Below are 20,582 nucleotides of genomic sequence, written 5' to 3'. Positions count from 1 at the left end.
TGTGTGTGTGTGTGTGTGTGTGTGTGTGTGTGTGTGTGTGTGTGTGTGAGAGAGAGAGAGAGAGAGAGAGAGAGAGAGAGAGAGAGAGAGAGAATGAGAATGTGGGGGGGTACATATGCCAGGGTGTATATTTAGAGGTTAGAGGACAACTTTTAGGAGTCAGTTCTCTCCTTCCACTGTGGATTCCAGGAATTGAACTTAGGTCATCGGGTCTGCAAGGCAAGTGCCTTTACCAGCTGGGGCATATTGCTGCCCCATGCAGGAAACTTTAACCCAGTTAGTTCAGTCTTTCTAACCCTCCTCCTCAGAAAGCAAAAGCACCAATGGGTATAAACAGTCCCGGCCTCTCAGATTCTCAGGGCTGGCTGGATTCCGAGGGACAATAAAACACCTCTGTACACATTAGGAAAAGGCCTCGCTTCTGGTCCAGTGCCACCCAGGAGTTGCATAGCCTGATAAGCTGAGTGCCAGCCTTTTCTGAACCCTGAGCAAGCCTACCTGCATAGGGTCTCTCCACAGACCTGCATTCCTGTTGACCTTGTGGGAAGAGGGGTGCCTGCGTTCTGCTGCCTGGAAAGGACTAGAGTGACTCCACACAAACCAGTTCTCTTCATGCCTCCCTCTGACTCCCCAAACATGAGGTATGCCTCTATGTTCCTAGAATTCACATGGGGAGGGGGGTGGGGGGATGACAAACCCAGATATCAATAGAAAAATACATGGATATGGATAAACAAAATGAATTATGCACATACAACAGACAAGTTCAACCTTAAAAGGAAGGAAATTATGACATATGTCTCAACCTTTAAAACACTAAGTGAAATATGCCAGTCACAAAAGGAGAAACACTAAATGATTGCCTTTACATGAGGGGCCTGGAACAGTCTCACTTAGACACAGAGGGTAGTGTCTGGGGGAGGGAATGCTGGTTAATGGATGCAGAGTTTCTGTTTGGGACTTCGCAGAAGTTCTAGAAAAGGATGATGGTGAGGATCATGAACTCTTGTTCATGTACTTAGTGTTACTGTATGCTTTAAATTTTTATTTTATTTTATTTTTGGTCTTTTTGAGACAGGGTCTCCCTGTGGCCCCAGCTAGCCTGGAACTCACTATGTAGACCAGGTGGCCTTGAACTCACAGAGATCTGCCTGCCGACCAAAGGTCGCGCCCAGCGTTAAAATACTTTTACGTTAAGCTTGAATTATATCGTGGCTTAAAACAAAAAAGAAAGAAACAAAAAGGGAAGTAGCAATGGCTTTTTGAACTCTATGTAAAAAACCTTTGCTACACTTCTCACACCAAAACAGCCCCTCAGGACGCATTCCCCAGCCACCAGCATCACTACAGGGCCTGACATTCTGAACAGGGGGCAGCTTAAGGGTCCACAGGATGAAATGTGCCACTGAAGTGTAAGCATGCTCCTCTTTCTGTTGTCCCTCTGGGCAGGGCCGCATCTACTCAGGCAGCCAGATTCTCCCACAGGCCTGTGGCAGCCAGGCCCACTCCCAGAAGGCATGAACTGCCACCCTGCTAGAAATCCTCTCCCACAAAGCGCTGGAAACTGGTCTGCTCCCTGTGCCAAAAAGTCTTTTTCTGACCATCTGTAATTCATTCAGAGGCAACAGGCAGGAAATGGCGGCAAGGAAAACCCCAGCAAAACGCAAGCGGTGGACCACCTTTCCTCCAGCTCGGGCCAGCAACAGGAAGTGGGCCTTTCTCTGGACATTGAACATCTGCGGAGTTCTGAAAGAGGCTGGTGTCCCGAAAGAGGCTGGGCGTTTGTCAGGGGCTAAATGGGCTGGGGACAGATGCTCACAAAATTTGGTAAGAAAAGCATGCTGTATTGAGTTTTTAAATTAGCTCTAAAGAAAACTCATTTGAAAAACCAAAACAAACCCCAGACCCTAAGAGAAAAAAAAAAATCATATGAAAACTAACCTCAAAATTTCTTTCTTCTGATTTCTATGGACAATTAGACCACAATTTGAAGTAGTGCAAATCTTTTTTATTGTGGCTCCCCCTCCAATCTGGTATTGTCAGATGCTCCTTTTAAGAGTGACAGCTTCTCAGGCCCTCCGAGTATTGCAGTGGTACATAAAGGCAAGTCTTCAGGAATTTGGCACACCAATTATTAAGTAATTAAAAGTTATATGATATATGCTTACAATTAGATACATTAAAAACAAAACACTTGGGCCGGGTGTGGTGGCACATGCCTTTAATCCCAGCACTCGGGAGGCAGAGGCAGGCGGATCTCTGTGAATTCAAGGCCAGCCTGGTCTACATAATGAGTTCCAGGACAGCTGGGGCTACAGGGAGACCCTGTCTTAAAAAGACCAAAAAATAACCACAAAAACACTCAGAACTTATTACTTCTTATTTATCTTTGTATACTGTAGTGCTATGTTTATGCTAAGCAGAAATAGGAAGCTAGGAAGAACCAGGAAGTATTATTAGTAATTATTTTAGGTTTTGGAACCATACAGTCACTGTCTCAACTACTTCACTCACCAGGGTACAGCAAAAGCAACTAAAGCAGCCCAGACCATATGTAAGAAAATCTCTTCTTTTCTTTGAGATAGGATCTCATGTAGCCGACTTATGATCCCTCTTTCTCTCTCTACCTCCCAAGTCACAGGATTATAGGCATGTACAACCAACACCCAGTTTTATCTGGTGCTGGAGATCCAACCTATGGCTTTGTGCATTCTAGGCAAGCACCCTACCAACCAAACTACATCCCTAGCACCCCCAATAAAACTTAATTTATAAAAAGAGGCTCCAGGCTTTTGCCAGGCCCCGGGTTACTGACTATTGCTTGGGAAGTGATTTACACTGACTCTATCTGTAGGGTAGAATTTATAGCCGTGCAATAACTAATCCCAGCTCTGAGTTCACAGTGAGACCTTGAAATGTGGGGGTGAGAGAGTTTATACCACGTAAATAACCAAATGTAACCAAATCAAGGCTTGACTGTTTTTAAATCTAGATTTGAGAAATGATGGGGAAATTTTTAAATAATTCATATTAAATATACAGATACATCAAGTCTGTAGCTGCCCTATGAACAGCTCAAAGGAATGAGGACCTGCACTTTAGCACACTTGAAAAACCCGCTATTCAATTAACAGGGAAGCCACTCATGTCACCAGCAACTGAACGGTGTTCTGACCTGTGCCTCTGTTCTTTCACTTTACCTTGGTATTGTCTAATGACAATACCAACCTGTACCTCTGCTGGGAGGGACACTGGCTTATCAATCAAAATCTGAGGTTGGCTATGTGTACAAGAATTTGGCAAAAATGAAAAAACAGCATTGGTTGGAAATTTAATTGTTATATGGAATTGATAATAGCTTAAAATATTTTAATATTAGTAAACTGTATGCTAATCAGTGTTTTATCAGTAAAATTTGTAGCTAGTGTATATATGTGCAATTTTGGGGGGGGTCTTTTTGAGACAGGGTCTCCCTGTAGCCCCAGCTGTCCTGGAACTCACTACGTATATCAGGCTGGACTTGAACTTACAGAGAGATCTGCCTGCCTCTGCCTCCCTAGTGCTGGGACTAAAGGCAAGCGCCACCAACGCCCAGCTATGTGTGACTTTTTAAAGTAGGTTGCTATACGTTTACTAAAATAACACTGATGGTAATAAATGAATTTATTAATTAATTGGACAAGAACTGGACGTGTGTGTGTGTGTGTGTGTGTGTGTGTGTGTGTGTATGAGACCTCCTCCCTGACCAGAGAAAGCAAAATGCATTATCGATATCACTGAATCAAAAAGAAAGGGAGGCATGACATGGGCAGAACTCTGGAAGGACCACAAACCATTTCTCTTTGGTGGCAAAGGAATTTTACCATAACTCCTTTTTCCAGAAGCTCCTTCCTGGGAGATCTCTCACAGCCCTCCAAAGGCCTTTGTTTACACTTTTCCTCAGGAACACCCTGACTCCACATTTTAGTCATCTTTGCTGCCTCTACCTGCAGTGTTCATCCATCCATCCATCCATCCATCCATCCATCCATCCATCCATCATCCATCCATCCATCCATCCACCCATTTATCTGTACTCCAGATGAACTATACCCAAACAGCCCTTGCTCTCAAGTCAAAGGTCTTGCTGACCATAGATTGAAATCTTTTCCTTTCCTCATCACTGGGGCTCTAGAATCCAATTTCATCCTCTGTGCAGTGTTAGGGACCCTGCTGAGCTGCACAGTGAGTTCCTAAAGGGGACTGACCAAGGCTGTTCTCTCTTCACACCCCACATAGAGTCCAGCTCTGTGTCATCCATATCCTGGACGTTCAGTGGCTCTCTGCTGAGCCAGTGCTGTGGGAAGCACCCCTGGCTTCCTAACACACAGGGCATCACTCACTTGGGTCTGCAATTTAGCTCAATGATTCACCTGACCCAGGCTTTGGCTGGAAAGTGAGTGCTAGTTTGTTTTTTTTTTTTTTTTTTTTTTTTTTTTGTCTTTTTGAGACAGGGACTCCTGTAGCCCCAGCTGGCCTGGAACTCACTAGACCAGGCTGGACTTGAACTCACAGAGATCCCCCTGCCTCTGCCTCGAGGGTGCTGGGATTAAAGGCGTGCGCCACCATGCCCGGGGAGCCAGATTATTTTAAGTGTAATCTTCCCCTAATTAAAAAGAGGATTCCTCAAGTGTGTGGATAATGCTCCTCAATATTTTAAAATTCAGGTTCCATCACTAGCACTAGGTCAAACTTTCCTTCCTGGAGCTTTGCCTTTCTCTGGACTTCCCCACTGATTAGGAGTTGTCACAGCATCTTGAAACGCTGGCACACCAGTCCTTGACCTTGCCCCATCTAGCTTAAGAAACATGATGTTCAACCCCTGTCTCTTTAAATTGGTAATAGAGAGGAAACCCTTACTCTCCCTTTTAAAAGGAATTTAAAACAGTGGTTCCTCCCTGTTCCTCAGAAGTCTTCTTTATAGAAGAATCCTGGCCAGTAAAAAAGTAGGTCAGAAAGACACAATTTGAAAATGATCATTCGACCCTTCCTGTAAAGAAACAATGAATACAGGCAAGGACCACTGATGGTGCCATGGGGTTCCATGAAATTTCCTGCTGTGGAACAGGATATTCACTAAATGCCAGAGTGTCACCACATAATGGTGTGCTAACGGCAGGAGAAGAATGCATCTTTGCAATGCAGAGCAGATTTTTTTTATAAGATGAAACTGAAAAGTTAAATGAATTAGCTCAAGATAACACAGTCAAGAAGTGGCTATATGATAGATACTTTGAGGTGAAGTGTCATGAGGTCTGCAACTTATGTTTAAATGTTACAGAAATATTTATATTTGTCTTACTAAGAAATATATGGATTATTTTAGATATAGATACATATCTTTATAATAAAATAAGACAAAATGTGGACCACTGTTTTATTCTAAGTGGCACATATACAGGTGACTGTGATACCTTTCCACTTTTTTCTATGTGTAAGAAATGTTAATGTTAACACTGAAGCTGGCAGGTGCAGGATGGGGGTTACCTCTGCCTATTAAGAGAGGAACTTTGGGGAGCTGGCAAGATGGCTCAGCAGATAAAATATGTGCCAGGCAAACCTGATAATCTGACACCCACGAGTGGCAGGAGAGAACTGGCTCCACAAAATTGTCCTCTGATCCCCATGTATGGGTTGTTAAAATAGAAAATAAAATAAAATACCACCCCCGCCAGGAACTTCAGGTTGACTGTAGACCCCTACAATAGAATGCTTCTGCTACTTTTTTCTGAAGACCTCAGAACCCAAGGAGGATTCTGTGGCTGCTCCCCAGGTTGGGCGGGTCCTTCTGCACTGTGACTCTGAATATCCATCACACACAATGTCAGGAATCCTGTCAATTCTCAGATCTCAACAACTTCAGAATACCAGTGGTGAATCAGACAAATTTATAGGTCATCTCTAGACTAGTTTTCAATTGAAAACATAAAAGGGGTCTGTTGTTCAGTGGGTATAGTGCTAGTTTTGCAAAATAAAGGGATTCTGGAGATTGGCGCCTATCCAAACTGTATCCTTAAAAATGGTTAAGATGGTAAAATGCTTTTTTGCAAACTGTGGTTAAAAAAGAGAAAAGAAAATATAGTACCTCAAAAAGCATACCAAAAAGGCAAATTTGATGCTTGGCAAGCTGTAGCATTCTGTTGGTTTAAGGTAACTCAGGAAAGATCTGGCCTCTCCTCCTCCATCCCCTTCTAGCAGTTTATAATGCAATTGTGAGGACAAGCCACAGGTAAATGCCAGAGGGGACTGCAGTAGCATGAGGAACTGTAAGAGTTAGGGGTCCAAATACATGGTGGTACAGCCTGCAGCCCTGGCTTCAAGGAACGTCCAGACGGAATGGCCTGAGAAGCGATCCCCAGTGTTCAGGCTGGGCCTTCTAGAAACAGGGTGGGTTTGAGTATTGGGAAGGTACTAGAGGCAGAGACAGACAGGGAAGGAGCATGGCCCAAGGCATAGTAAGAGCCAGTCTACCTGCTGGGGTGAAGGGGACTGAGGGCAGGACCTGGAGGACAGTGTTAACTGTGGCCATTGATGGGGAAGTGGTGAAAGGTTTTCATTTATCTAACAATCTGATAAATGTGAACTTTCAGGATGTTAATTTGGAAGTGGTGTGTAAGGAAGGTGGGAACAGGAAGACTGAATACAGACCTAGCACAACAGTATAAATGATCAGACCGAGACTAGCCTGGGCTGGGAACTCAGGAGTGGAGACCAGAGTGCTCTAAGGATGAGAGGGAGACAGCAAGCAGGGGTTCTTAAAGACAGTGGATAATGGAGAGCACATACCTTTGCCCTCACTCTTGAGTGGAGGGAGCACGGGGTCCTCAGAGATACCTGTGAGGGGCTAGCTGATATAGTGCTCTAGGGACAGTGGGTAAGCCCTCTGCCAGGGAGAAGTCAGGGCTGGTGGCAGACACACCAGTTTCCACAGAGGAAATGGTGGGGGTTGAGTAGACAGCAGGATCCGCAGTCAGTGGGGGTGAGGGTGGGGATCAGGGGATAACATGTGAGAAGCTGGCATTGCCAAGTATGGTGCGTTAACACCCCTAAAGGAAATGTGGCCTTTCAAAGCTTCAGGCTGCCTACTGTTTAAAACAGGGATTTCCAACCTTTTGACATTGTGATATGATGCTGTCATTTACAAATGTGTTGGGCCTCATTTGTGGCTAGTCTGGGATGCATGGGGCCCATGGGCAGACACATCTGATTGAAAGGAATTCCCATAACTCCATTTGCAGAGCAGGAAGCCTCCTAATCCGCTTAGAGCTGATTTTTATATACTGGGCCTGTCTTTGCCATTTAGTCTTTTGTCTCAGCCATGAGAAGTGGTGGCATTCGTCTGCTCCCATGTCCTGCTTGGGTCTTGCTCTGCTTTGCAGAGGACTGCAAGGAAGAACACAATGCTGAAGGGGTAGGAATGGAAGGTGGGGATGTGGTCAACAGACTTCTTATTTGTAGGTAGAGCCATCCTTACCTCAAAGTGACCAGTGCCACTTTCCCAATGTCTTACTTGCTAGTTCCTGCTAGTCTGGGACACGATTCTGTGAAAGGTGCCCTGAACCTATCCATAAGAATCAGGTCACCAGGCAGCAGGCCACAGGCACTCGAAATCCCACACGAGGGGATTGCAGGAACTATGAAGGCACCAAAGAGAAAACACAAGTTAGAGACTCTCTGGTCTCTGAAATGAAAGGGGTGGCGGTGGGGTGGGGGCGGGGAGAGGGAGAGAGAAAGCAGCATCTCTGGGGCCAGCAGGAGCATCACATATACAATGCTCAAATGGCCTGGCTAATGAAGAGCAGATGAAATCCAGAGTGTCAGGAACTGAACATGGCCACCTCACCCTGTCCTCATATGAGAGATGCATTCTGTCTTTCTCAGCCACTCCAGGCAAAAGAATCTTCTTACTGCCCCTCAGAGCCAGAGCCAGCTACAGCTAGGGCATGCTGTGGCTGCAGGAAGCAAAGAACTTTCACACCCACTTAGCAGGCATATCACCATCAAAAGGACACCTTGAATGTGGCGGGTATTGAAAAACTATCGCTACTCCATCATCCAAAGGAGCATACCCTTCATGAAAATACTAACAATTCCAACGCCAAGAGCAAACTGAACAGCAGCCTAGAAGATGTTCAAAAGAGGGGAAAAAGAGAGAAATCATCACTGGAGATAGATGCCCCTGGAGTTGCTTGGCAACCATCTTTCCTAACACCTTCTTCCAAAAAGGAACAGTTTGCATCAGCTTCTGTGCTTCCCTGGGGCCAGCGCTCTGACCACACAGGCCCAAATCTGGGGCCTTGGGATTAGAAAGCCCATCACGACTGGGATGCCATGAGTACCCCCAGCAGGTCACTGCCTTACACAGGCAAGGGGGGAGGACAGCTAGTATCTGCACCATTCTACTTAAAGGACATGCCTCTTAGCAGTGCTGGGCTGAGTGAGGTCAGTCAGGTGTTTAGGTGTGGCATTTGGGGAGGTCCTTGCTGCGCCTGCAGGAACCCACATGAGCACCTCCTCAAGTGTGTATTCTGTGTGCCTGCTTGCCTCATCTCAGTCTCACACTGCTCCAAAGATAACGGTCATTATGACACTGTGATTAGAGCACAGTTTTTGGAATCAGTCTGTCTTGGGGTTCAAATCCCAGCTCCCTTATTTCTCAGCTGAACCATTTGTATAAATCACTCAACCCCTCTGAGCCTCTGTTCCTTAATCTCTAAAAATCAGCTAAGAACAGGATTTGCCTCACAGCAGATTCAAAGGATGGAAAGTCAACATGCATATTTAGCCCTGTGCCTGGTACCCAGTCAGTGCCCAGGGCCCAGTGCTGGAGCGATCTAACAAGGTGTCCCCTGGAAGTGGCAGCTCAGGTAAGGCAAAGAAGACCTGAGCATGTGGTGAAAATCACAATGGTCATAATCAAAGCTTCCATTACTGAGTGCCTCTAGCATACCAGATAGTATCTCATTTATTTTTACAACAACTTGGAGAGGTGCTGTTATTTCCATTCTGAAAATGAGGAAATTAAAACTGAAATTAATGCATAGCTGGGAAATGGTTGAGTCAAGATTTAAATAATGCTGCATGAAACCCCTAAGCCTGCCATGCCAATGAACTCTGTGTGTGGTAAAATATATGAAGCTTAATATTAACTATGGCAGCCATTTTTAAGTGCACAGTTCTGTAGCCTTACATTCACGATGTTGTAAAACCATCACCATCATCCATCTCCGACCTTTTTAGCCTCCTAGCTGAAACTCTAGATCCACTAAGTCCAAACTTTCCATTTCTTGCACCATTCTACTCTGTCTGCATGAATGACTCACAGAGGTGGACTCATGCAGTATTTGTCCTTCTGTGGCCAGCATGCAGTATGTGTGTGTGATGCTCAGAATTGAACCCAGAGCCATGTGCATGCTAGGCAAATGCTCTACCACTGAGCTGCATCCACAGCCCTGAACAGTATACTTTTTAAAAGAGTTGGACATCACCTTGGCTAATAACATGTCCTAATCACCTTTGATCTACCCCTACAATGCTGGGTTCACTGTGGTCCGTGTCATCACACTTGGTCACCTGTTTTCCTAGCTCCAAACTCCATGACCTACTGGGGCACTGGGACAGGTCACACTGCTGCTGCTGAGGTTGTCACTGTACCCTCGATATTCACAGACTCATAACCAGCTTTGCAGAAGCAGGTACATTGATAACTACTTCTCTGTTCAAAGAGCCCATCTTTGACTCACTTCTGACTTCCTGATCACATTGACCTAGTGCCAGTTTGTCCTGCCCTACCAAGCATTTCATTTCCTTCTTTTCATTGAGCACCTGATAGGTGCTTGAGGGGCAGGATTGCTTTAAGAAACCATAAGGATAAAGCATCTGCATGAAAACAAAAGCTTTGTCCACAGGGGAATTCCAGCTTTCCTTACAGGAACTGGGGGAGCTAGGCTGAGTCTTAGCTGCATAGGATCATGAGCCTTGGCCTTGGCCTACTTGTAGAAAGAGCCTTCCTGAGCTGACACCATCAGCTCCAACATCTTAGGATTCAAAGTGAGGTCCATTTAGCAGAAGTGGCCAGTCCAAGCCCCGCCACAGGACATAGGAAGAAAAATCCAGGCCAGAACTACCAGTGGAAAAGCCTACCATCACCAGACACCGGACTTTCTACAGTATTCAGGAAAGGTCCAAGTCATTAGGGAACTGTCTCCTTTCTATTATGGCTACTTTGACTGTTGAAGTCCCTGAAGGATCGATCACTTTCCCAGAAGTGAACACTGGGCCAGTTGGGGTGTGAGGTCCTGGGATAAAAGAAATTTGACTAGGACAAGGTCTCACCATGTTGGCTGCTGCCATTTTATGTCTACCTCAGGACAAAGTCATAGATGAAACAAAACGTCACAAATGAAAGGTCAGCCCAGAGGAAGCATGTAGAAATTAGTCTGCCTAACCTTTCCCTGACAGTTCTGCAGCAGACACAACAGGCCCCTGCAGCTGGTAGCTGAAGGGGTCAGCACGGCCCCACAGCCCTAGATGCTGCTGCTGACCACGTGACACACAGATCAGAAGCCTTGGTGAGCCAGGCCTGGCCCTGGCCTCCCTGCTTTCCAATCCTTAGCACGGAGATCTTGAAGCCAGCTGCTCTGTTCTCTTCACACTCATCCCCATTTCAAACACATCCCATGGGTAATCAGACTGCAGAGAATGCCAGTTGTATTTCCAGCCTGACTTTCAATATAAACTGAAATCCAAATGTTTCGCCAGGGTGCTTCTGACACCAGGGGCCACCGAATAATAAATGCCATCATTATCAGAATGGGTGCTTTGGGGTCCTCCTCTCCCTACAGGGAGGGCTGGGCCACCCAGAAAGACTGGCATCTCACAGTTATTACCACTGACTGCACGTGGAACCACTGGCTCCATCTTTGGAGCCTTCTGGAGACTGTGGAGGAGTTTCTGGAGAGACTCAGTCTTCTCTCTCTTAGGCCTTCCACAGATAGCCATATACCTTTCAACCTGTTGGGCAGCTGATAAGCTGATGAGTTGTAGGCCCAGGACATGAAATACTAGAATATTCTTCCTGAGTTTTTCTCCCACTATTTTCTTGTGTTCTTACCTCTCTGTATAACTCCTCTCTGCTCTGCTAGCTTTACTCTAGCAATAAAACCTTTAAGTTTCTAGAGCATTCCATATTTTCTTGCACTTTGGGCCTTCATATACATTTCCTCTAACTCCACCTTGTCCAGCTCCACACATGGAGAACTTCCTTCCATTCAGCCTCCAAGCCTCCTCTGGCTGAGGCAAAATTTCTTCAGGGCCCTCCTGTCATGCCTTCCACCAGCACCCCAGCTTTTCCTGTCAGGGTGCTCCTCAGAGCACTGTGACTTTTTTGATATTGGCAGCTGCTGCCGGGTGGGACGTCTGAGGGAAAAGATACTATGCTTGTCATTGTTGTGTTCCCAGTGTCAGCCCAGAATGAATGACATGCACAAAGGAACCCAAGAAAGCACAGCACCTTCCCATACCAGGAACCTCAGCGGCCTGAGGCAGCCCCTTACACCAACATAGATAGCCCTCCGAGACAGAGAAATAGCAAGATGCTTCAGTCACTCATCAAGTAGCAAGAGGATGGATCTACTTCAGTGTACCCAGGACATCTTTGGAAGGATACAGAAACAAATAGGGTCAGGGGTGAGAGGGAGACTTGCCAGGATAAGGTACATATTCTTTGAAATTTTGTAACATGGACATATTTTTAAGTAGCTATTAGATGAATATAACAATCTACATCTTCAGAGCGAAAGAACAAACAAATGGAAATCCATTACTCTCACAGGACACAGTGAAACCATGGCCTAATGTAAAGATAATATTGAAGATATTCTTGTATACACAGTTTCAAAGTGTGGCCATCCTGTCTAACTTCCTGTTCTGGAAGGATAAACAGCCATGTTTTCTACACATAGGATCAGGGCACACGGAAATACTTGTAAGAAAAAAGAGATACCCATTGGGAAGCTTTATATTTCCCAAACTGGATTGTCCAGCCACCATTTCTCAATTTAGCTGCCCTGTCAGTTGGCTGCCACCATAGACCCTGTTTTCTCCAGGACCTTAATTCTTTTCCTCTTTCCTCCCAACTACCTTAAGCTGCTCCATCTCTCCTGTCTGTCCTTTTCTTCCATCCCAAACCCAGGGAAAAAGAGATACCAATGCAAGGTCAACATGAACAAATATTGTCGCTTATATCAAAGGGGAGGAAAGTAGTCTTTACCATGAACTAAGTTGAAATTAATAATGAAAGTGAGGTTTATCTGGGTAATCTGCAAACTTGGGCCTTCCATCTCCTATTAACACAGATAACAGAGTAGTCTGTGCAAAGATAAAGGAAGCAGGATGCAGTTTCCCATAAATCTCCATGGCTTGTCTCTCTGGCTTCCTGGGCTTGGGTGGTAAGAATATGTCATCCTTCCCAGGCCAGTTGCCATTTTTCCCTCCAGTCTGCTCCAGTGCAGCCCTGAGCCCACTTCCAGGTTCTCTGCTTGCTCTTCATCTCAGAACATTGGCCCCACAGCTACAGTAAGTTCTCCCTGTCCTGAGCACACTTTGCAACTGGAGGCAAATGACATTTATCTCCATCAAATGAAAACATAAGGGGACCTGCATAGAACACAGACTAGTGCCCGAAGTCACAAGCATGGGCTTCCAAAAGATCCAGGGAAGGATCTGCCCAAGACTTACTGTTTTCAATGATAGAATGAAGCAATGTATCATTTTAAATGTATTTTTTTTAGGCCTCCAATCACCAAAAGAAAAAAAAAACTTGTAAAAATTCTTTTTACTCATGAACTGCCAGAACACTTTTTCTTCAGCTCTTGATAAGACCTACTTCTTAGCTACACTATATCAAATACGCCATGCTCACAGAAATTGTTTAGCTTTATAAAATTATGATAATATGCATTACTCTAAAAATGAAAATTCTGTTCCTTTTTTTTTTTTTTCTTTTTGGTCTTTTTGAGATGGCTCAACAGTTAAGAGCACTGGCTGTTCTTGCAGCAGACCCAGGTTCGAATTCCCAGCGCCCACATGGTGGCTAACAACCTTTCTAGGGGATCCGACGCCCTCTTCTGTCCTCTGCGGGCACTGCATGACACAGATGCACTTGCATACATGTACTCAATACACACATACACAGAAAATAAAAATAAAGCCAAAAAAAAATTTTTTAAGACTCCAAGTAATTAGAACAATAGAGTTTTGTAGAACTGACTTCAGTAATAAATGCTGGTGATAGTCATAAGAGAACAAAAGTGAGCATGCATTCAGCACATACTGTCTGATAAGCCTTCAATCATCTAACTTAGTCCTCCCAGCAGCTCTGCTAGCTTCTGCTTTACAGTTAAGGACACTTTTGGGCTGTCTGGACCCTAGTCCTTGACTATGAACTGACGTTTCTTTTAAAAAGTTTGGGTGAGGCCCTTAGAAACAGAACATCTTCCTAAATTGGGGGAGGTTTCCCCAGTTGGCTTAGGAAAAGTCTCCAGGTGAAATCTACCAACGTGAAGGAGAGAACATGATTTTACAGGGTTGGCATAGAAGAACGCCCTTCCTTAGAATTTTCTTTCAGTAGCACAGTTCCCCTGAAGACTGGGCTAGCAGTATGGAGTGCCTGGGGCCCTCCTCTGAGGAAAACTCACAGCTTGACAGACCCCAGCTGACTGAGGCTAGCACTCCCCACTAGGGAGAACATTTCCACTAAGGCCTTTACTTCTATTGAGTCTGGATTCAGTCCCTCACTTTTTCAAGACCATTGAAGGCCCCAAACCATTCACCACTATTTGCAGTAGACTACACAGTGATTTTTGTTACCATGAAGTAAAAAACTGAGAAAATATACCCAGTTATTCTCAGTATTTCTGAAGTAATTTAAGGTTTTTTTGTTTGTTTGTTTTTATGCTACAGTTTGACTTTTTTTTTTTTTTAAATTTCTTTAGAAGTAACTTGTCTGGCATGACTGTATCTTAAAGGCAGGGACATTCAACAGGGAACCTTGGGTGTGGAGGTCTCAGAGGGAATGTGGAGGACAATTAGTCCCACCCTCTTGCTTTATAGCTGGAGAAATGGCCTGTGTGATTCAATTTACATGTGGAATCTAGAACAGAGCAGAGGCAGAGGAATCTTCACAGAGGCAGTAAGTAGACTAGAGGCTATCAGGGCTGAGGAGAAGGGGGAAATGAATAGTGGCTGTACAACACTGTGAATGTAGTTAATACCACTGGACTGTATGCTGGAAGTGCTTAAAATGGTAAATTTTATGTTATGTATACAATACCACAAAATGATATCCCTTCATTGCTCAATGGAATCCCAAGTGTTATTCTTTTATTCCATTAAAATTCAAATTTCTTCTCCATCCCTGCTTAAGATCAACAATATCATGGTCAGTCATGTATGTTCGTGAACACAGATGCACAGGGTCCCATAAGGGCCACTTTGTGCCTACAGTGGCCCATCCACAAACATCTGCCCACTCTAAGCCCTCCCACTTATCAACTCCAACAAGGTGGCCCAATATGAACAAACACCCTGACATAGAGTCTCAACTCAACCCTTACGTTCTCCATGGGGGACATGTATTTGTTACATGCATATTTTATCATAAGGCAAACCGTATTCATATACCAGGAAGACCATCAGAAACTGCTCACCCAAGTCTACCAGACCAGGCCGAACAAAGAGATTAAGCCCATAACTGGCTATGCAGCCAACTGCATGCTACACTGAACAGTGGGTGGTCTCTGTGCAAATGCATGTAATAAGATCTAAATCTTTGTACCTTTAACAGGACAAAAGACTTAACAAGCAGGATGTAACATCTGTGACTTCTGAGGGAAGAATAGCTTTTCATTTTTTTCTTAAAAAAAGAGAATCTGAGAACAAGAATGTTTCCGAATGGAAAGTAGTGGTGGGAGAATCTGAGTTTTGTGGATTATGGTCCCAATCCATCACCCAGGTCTGCTAGGGGCCAATCTGGAGCTTGCTACCACCCTTACTCAACTTCAGTGGAAAGGCTTTTGTGCCCCCAATCATGGCAACATTGCTGGTGGTCTGAGAACTCAGCTCTCTAAGTGGTTCAAGATCTCAAGAGTTTTCTGTGAAGAGAAACAACCTCTAGGGATCCTTTCCATTGCCAACACACATGGACATTTAGCACAAATAAGCAGCCACTTGTAAGAAGCCCACTTGACACCATTCCCTCATGTATCCTAAACACGCATCAAGATCACACTAAGATATTTAGAGGCAAACATCTTTAGAATAATGCTTTGTTCCCAAAGTACTTAATTAGCAGAAACAGTATGTTAGAGAGATGTCCTTGAATATACATACAGGTTAACCTCCATGTTATTTCTTCCTGAAGCACAAATTTTTCTCTCATTGAACGGTCAGGAAATGATTGTGCACAGAAAAACCAATTGTCTTAGGTATCAGTCGGCAAGGTGAGTTCCATCTTTCCAAGCAGGTTTCAGGCACCTTTTCAGGTGACATCCCCTTTCATGAGGGGACTAGTTTATAGAGTAGAATGGCTTTTTCTATATTCATGATAGATGAGCAAATGCTCCTCTAGCTAAGTTTTGTCTGAGCTTTTTCCACACCTCCCATCAACCTCTTATGCCCCATTGCCCCTTCTTCCCACCCCCAATTTCAATCAATTATGTTTACAAGACTCCAGCATCACAACTCAAATGTACTCATCCTTTTGTTCAGCAGAAAGCAGCCTCCAGAGTTGCTCCACTTGAAGCCATAGGCCAGACTTACAGATTTCAGGCTTGCCAATAACCAGGATGATTGACATAACAGCCGCAGTGTGTGATGCCCATCTCCAGAAGACTATGGCTTCATTCACATGCCCAGACCTGGGATCACCTGTCTATTCACTGTATCCACTTTCAGGTACCATATTTGCATGCTGAGAACCACAGATGGGGGTGGGGAGTGCAGGCTGGGGGATTGCACATACTGATGCCCCCAACTCCAGTCACCACCTAACAATCAATGACAGGACACAAAGTGGGCCAAATGTCATGCCATGTGCAATGGTTTTCAGTGGAGAATGAAGTAGCTTCTGGGATGATCAACCATGTGGGGTTCATTAAAACTGTTGCAAATTTATGCAAGAGGGAAGCTTGTGAATCCTCACTTTGGGGATTTCAACACACACCCCCACCACTGGCCAATGGTACTCCAAGGAGAATGGCGGATAGGAGATTTGTAGACTCCAGTGGAAGTGCGGTAAACTTCTGCCTTCCATAGCCTCCCCCCTGCCTGCACCCCCCCAATTGTATTTATACTTTGAAAGAAGTTAAGATGAAGCACCTAGGCGTGCTCAATTTTTTGACAAGCCTTAGTCACTCTGTACCCAGCAGAACAATTCACATGATATTCCAAAGCCTGTGCAGACTCTGCCACACATGCTAACACTAAAATGCCAGGAGCTCCACTTACCTTCTTTATTAAGCCTCATAACCTCCCTGCTTTTGCCACCCTCTTTTCCAGCCTCTTCTAAATCTACATCTGCAGATGAAAAAGAAAAGGAAAAAAGAAAATGAGGAAAAAAGGGGGGGGGGCAAAGTCAAAGGGGGAGGGAGAGTGTTTATTGGCAAACAGATCGATATAAATACTGTGTCTGAAAATCTTGCAAAAATTGACAATGCAACATTTTCTCCCAAGTCTGGGTTTCCATCTACCTGGCCCAGATAGGTAACCCCCGCCCCCAGGAAAAAAAAAAAAAAAGAACTATGCAAGCAGCAACAGAGTCGCCTTTTAAACAGATACCAGCGTGGGGCTGCGAAAGCCCACCCCGCGGGCTGCCTGCCCCGGGGAGCCGGGCACAGACAGACAGACAGACAGCCTTGCTGGCAGCCGGGCCTCTCTGTGCTCTGATGGTCTATGTCTGTGTGTATTTATTTAGAGAGAGAGGGAGAAGCATGGAGGACGCCGGGGGCCACTCTCCCTCTCTCACACACACACTTTTTCCCAGTGGCTCTAGGTGAATGGAAAGGTTACAGGATAATAAAAGGAGGAGCAGGCGGTGGGGTTCTTACTGTCGGCGCAGTGTAATTTGGCAGCGTCGATCCAGGAGGACCAGGGTTTGCCCAGAAACGCCTCCGGACTGGGCACTTTGCGATGCAGTGTCGCCATTGCTGTTCCTTCTTGTTGCTTTTTCCCTGTTCCTTCGGCAGCAGCAGCCGAGAGACACGGGATTCGAGAACGCTCCGACGTCATCTTCGGAACGTTCCGACATTGAGTGTTCTGCCAGGGGGAGGAGGGCGGCGGAGGAGGCGGGAGGCGGGGCGCGCTCGGGCCTGCCCGGCCTTGCAGTGCTGCTTGCGGCCGCTGGGGGCGCCAGAGAGGCGGGGAGCGCGCGGGCCAGGGAGCGCGGAGCCCCGGAGGCCCTGAGCAGCGCGTGTAGGGCAGAGCACAGCGCAACCTGAGCTCCAGGATGCCGCGCCCAGCTGCCCGGCTCATCCCGCGGCCCTGTGGCCCCGCACGACCCCCGGCCGAAGCAAAGGTCGCCCTTCCTGCAAGTCGCCGCTGGAGGACCCAAAGTTTTGACCCTCCCTCCCCGGGTCCCTATCGCCCAAGGTGCGATGTCCTCGCGGGAGTCCAGAGGCTTAGTGGGTACCGTCCGGGCTGATTTGCATCCTACTACCACCCCAAGGCGAGTAGGGGACTCTGACGAGCATGCCTCCCAGCCACGGTCCCCTGCACCCTGTCTCCTCTCGGGGTGACCCCGGCCACTGCTCGGATGGATGCCTTTGGGGGAGATGCAGGTGGCTCTGAGAAGGTGAGTCGGGGGCGAGGGGAGCGAGGGGAGAGAGCCTTTCTTGCTCCCGGCAGAACTCCAAACTCAGTTTAGCTCCAGTGCCCCCGAGAGTCTGCGCGACGCTTGTCCTCACTGGTAGAGACCCGGCCATCCGGAGAGAGCGGGAGTGGAGGGTTCTCTGCTCTTAGAAGATGCCGCAGACCTAGGCACTCCCGCAGCACCCTACCTACGCTCCCCACCGATCAAGGAGGGTACCGGAGGAGCGCAGGCATCCCTCTGTGGGAATCTGACGCTGGGGAGGAGTCACTGGCCACCTAGAACCCGAGGGATGCTAGAGTTATTTCAGACTCTGGGGCACTTGGTGCTTTGAGATTTCCCGTCTGACCCCTAGGGGCAGGTAACCCGGGCCTTAAACATCTTCTGCTGTTTCTTTAAATGTTTTTTTGTTTGCTTGTTTGTTTGCTTACTAGGAATTACCTAAAATGTAAGAGAGAATTACCCCACAATCAACACTTCTCTTTTTCTCCAGTATCTTTCATTCTCCTCTTCTGCTGTCTCCGGGGCTCATTTGCCCTGCTCTGAAGCATTGCTTGATACAGAAGTCTACTCGGTTTGGGCCATGGAACATCTTGGCACTCGGCACCCTGAACCTCAAAACCAGCCTTAGGATGGGTGATGAAGGAGGAGTTATGGCTGTGTTTTCAGCTAGGATGTGTGTGGGAACCGTCCTGCTTATGTCAGACAGGGACAAATCTCCTTAGCTCTTGCGCTTTTTGGAAGAATTCCTAAGCAGCTAAGGTGCCACTAGGTAAAGAATTCCCATTCTAAATATTGGTAGATTTGGAAATGTTTATTATACTTTGACTTCTTATGCTCAACCAGGCCTTGTGATTCCCATTTCTTTGCATCATCTGTCTGTCTGTCCATCCATCCATCATCCATCCATCCATCCATCCATCTTTTCACATAACATTATCTGTCATTGGATTACCTGTCTTTAGGAAGGGAAGAAAAGGGCAGCCCATCCTGTTCCCCACAGAATTGCAGTTAGAAGAAGGGCCAAGCCTAAGTCCCTAGGAAAGCTTGGTGCATGCATAGTAACACCAGTGGCCACGTTGTATAGTCTTTTAGAGCTGGAGTAGATCCACCAGAAACTGAAAACTAGCACTAGGAGTGTTCAGAAAATGTGCCACCAAGAGAATGGACTCTGCCCTGTGTCTTAGAAGATGGAAAGGATTTCTAGTAAGGTAAGGTCTGGTCTTGCCAAGTAAAGAGGCTGTATTAGGGGTTTTTTCTCTAAAGGAACAGAACTAGGTATCTTATCCCAGCACAGAAATGAAACCAGACTCTCTCTCTCTCACACACACACACACACACACACACACACACACGCTGCAGATGTGATATGACAGCTGCTGCTTGAGTTCCTGCCTTGACTTCCCTGCAATGATAGACTGTAACTTGGAATTGGAAAGCAAACAAATTCTTCTTCCCCTACATTGCTTTTCCTCCAGGTATCTTATCCCAGCACAGAAATGAAACCAGAACCGGGAATGAGGGGTGGGGGAGGGCTTTCTGCACAGAAAGACTAGTTAGAGACTAGTTAAAACAGATTATTCTGGTGGTATCCAGAAAAAAATCAGAATGTACAGACTGCTTTCAAAAGTAGTGTGGTAACGTTCATGGTGTGAAGAGCCAACAGGCTGGACTTTGGTAGAGCTGTGCTTGTGGAGGGGTGACACCAATGTGGGAGACTGTAAGAAAAAAGCACCAGTCTGAGGACAGGTGGCTTAGCTGGATTGGGGCTGGGGTTGGACAAGGAGAGAGGCATTTAAACAATAAGCAAGTAGGTGCTGCAGTGATCTTTTCGCCCCTGTTTATGAGCTATGGTTGGCATTTATTGCTTTATTTAAATGTGCTTGCAAAGCAGGCACAGCAGCCCCTAAAGTTGGCCTCCAAGAATCCTTCCTCCTGGTACTCTCTTGTGTAATCTTTTTCCTTTTAGTTCATGCTGAACCTAATGACTTCCTTCTCGTGAGTAGAATACAACAAAAGTGATGGCTTCTCACTTTTCAGGTTAGGTTACAAAGAGACCATGACTTCTTTCTTGCTCATGCTCATCTCTCTCCCTGCCTGGCTCTAAAGTAAGCTCATTGTCACATCATGAGTTGTTCTATATGGGAAGGTACAAGTGACAAGGGAGCTCTTTCTTTTATACCCTCATAAGGGAAGCCTCTGGCCAGTGAGGGTCTGTGGTCTTGAATCCACCAATTTGGGAGGAGCTATGTCTTGTTAGTAATCCTTTGAGGAAGGCTGCTCTCTGGAAGTCAATGATGTAAGTTTTAAGAATTCTCTCTCTTCTCCTGGGAGTCATTTGAATAAGTCAGTCAACATAATCAAAGATGAGGAACTGGAGAGATGGCTCAAGGTTAAAAGCAAGTACTTTTCTTTTAAAGGACTGGAGTTTGGTTCCAAGCATCCACTTTGGTTGACTCACAACTACCTGTATCTTCAGCTCCGGGAGAGCTGATGCCCTCTTCTGGTCTTTTAGGCACCTGCACTCAAGTGCACATATTCACACAGAGACAAGCAGCACACAGACACACAGACACAATCATATAATTTAAAAATTAAAAATTAAAATTTTTAAATATTTTATTTATTTTTATTTTATGTGTATGAGTATATTGCCTGCGTGTATGTGAGTGCACCTGTG

General features: G+C 45.8%; 1 protein-coding gene across 8 annotated transcripts in view; it reads right to left on the bottom strand.

The window, feature by feature from the left end:
- The window catches only part of Atxn7l1 (ataxin 7 like 1), a 250,556-nt gene extending 233,196 nt beyond the window's left edge, over window positions 1-17,360 (bottom strand). For all 8 annotated transcript variants that reach the window (XM_008830733.3, XM_029562331.1, XM_029562332.1 and 5 more), the window contains exons 1-2: window positions 17,145-17,360; window positions 16,546-16,614 (exon numbers count right to left, since the gene is read on the bottom strand). In XM_008830733.3, coding sequence (XP_008828955.1) covers window positions 16,546-16,614; window positions 17,145-17,325 — 250 coding nt within the window. In that variant the 5' untranslated portion in view covers window positions 17,326-17,360. The remainder of the gene's footprint in view (window positions 1-16,545; window positions 16,615-17,144) is intronic.
- Between the last annotated feature and the right edge of the window lie 3,222 nt (window positions 17,361-20,582).

This window comes from Nannospalax galili, unplaced genomic scaffold (genome assembly GCF_000622305.1).
Source record: "Nannospalax galili isolate Female #2095 unplaced genomic scaffold, S.galili_v1.0 scaffold312, whole genome shotgun sequence".
Taxonomy (NCBI): Eukaryota; Metazoa; Chordata; class Mammalia; order Rodentia; family Spalacidae; genus Nannospalax; species Nannospalax galili.
The sequence above is the reverse complement of the archived record's forward strand: the minus strand, read 5'-3'. Positions and strand labels throughout refer to the sequence as shown.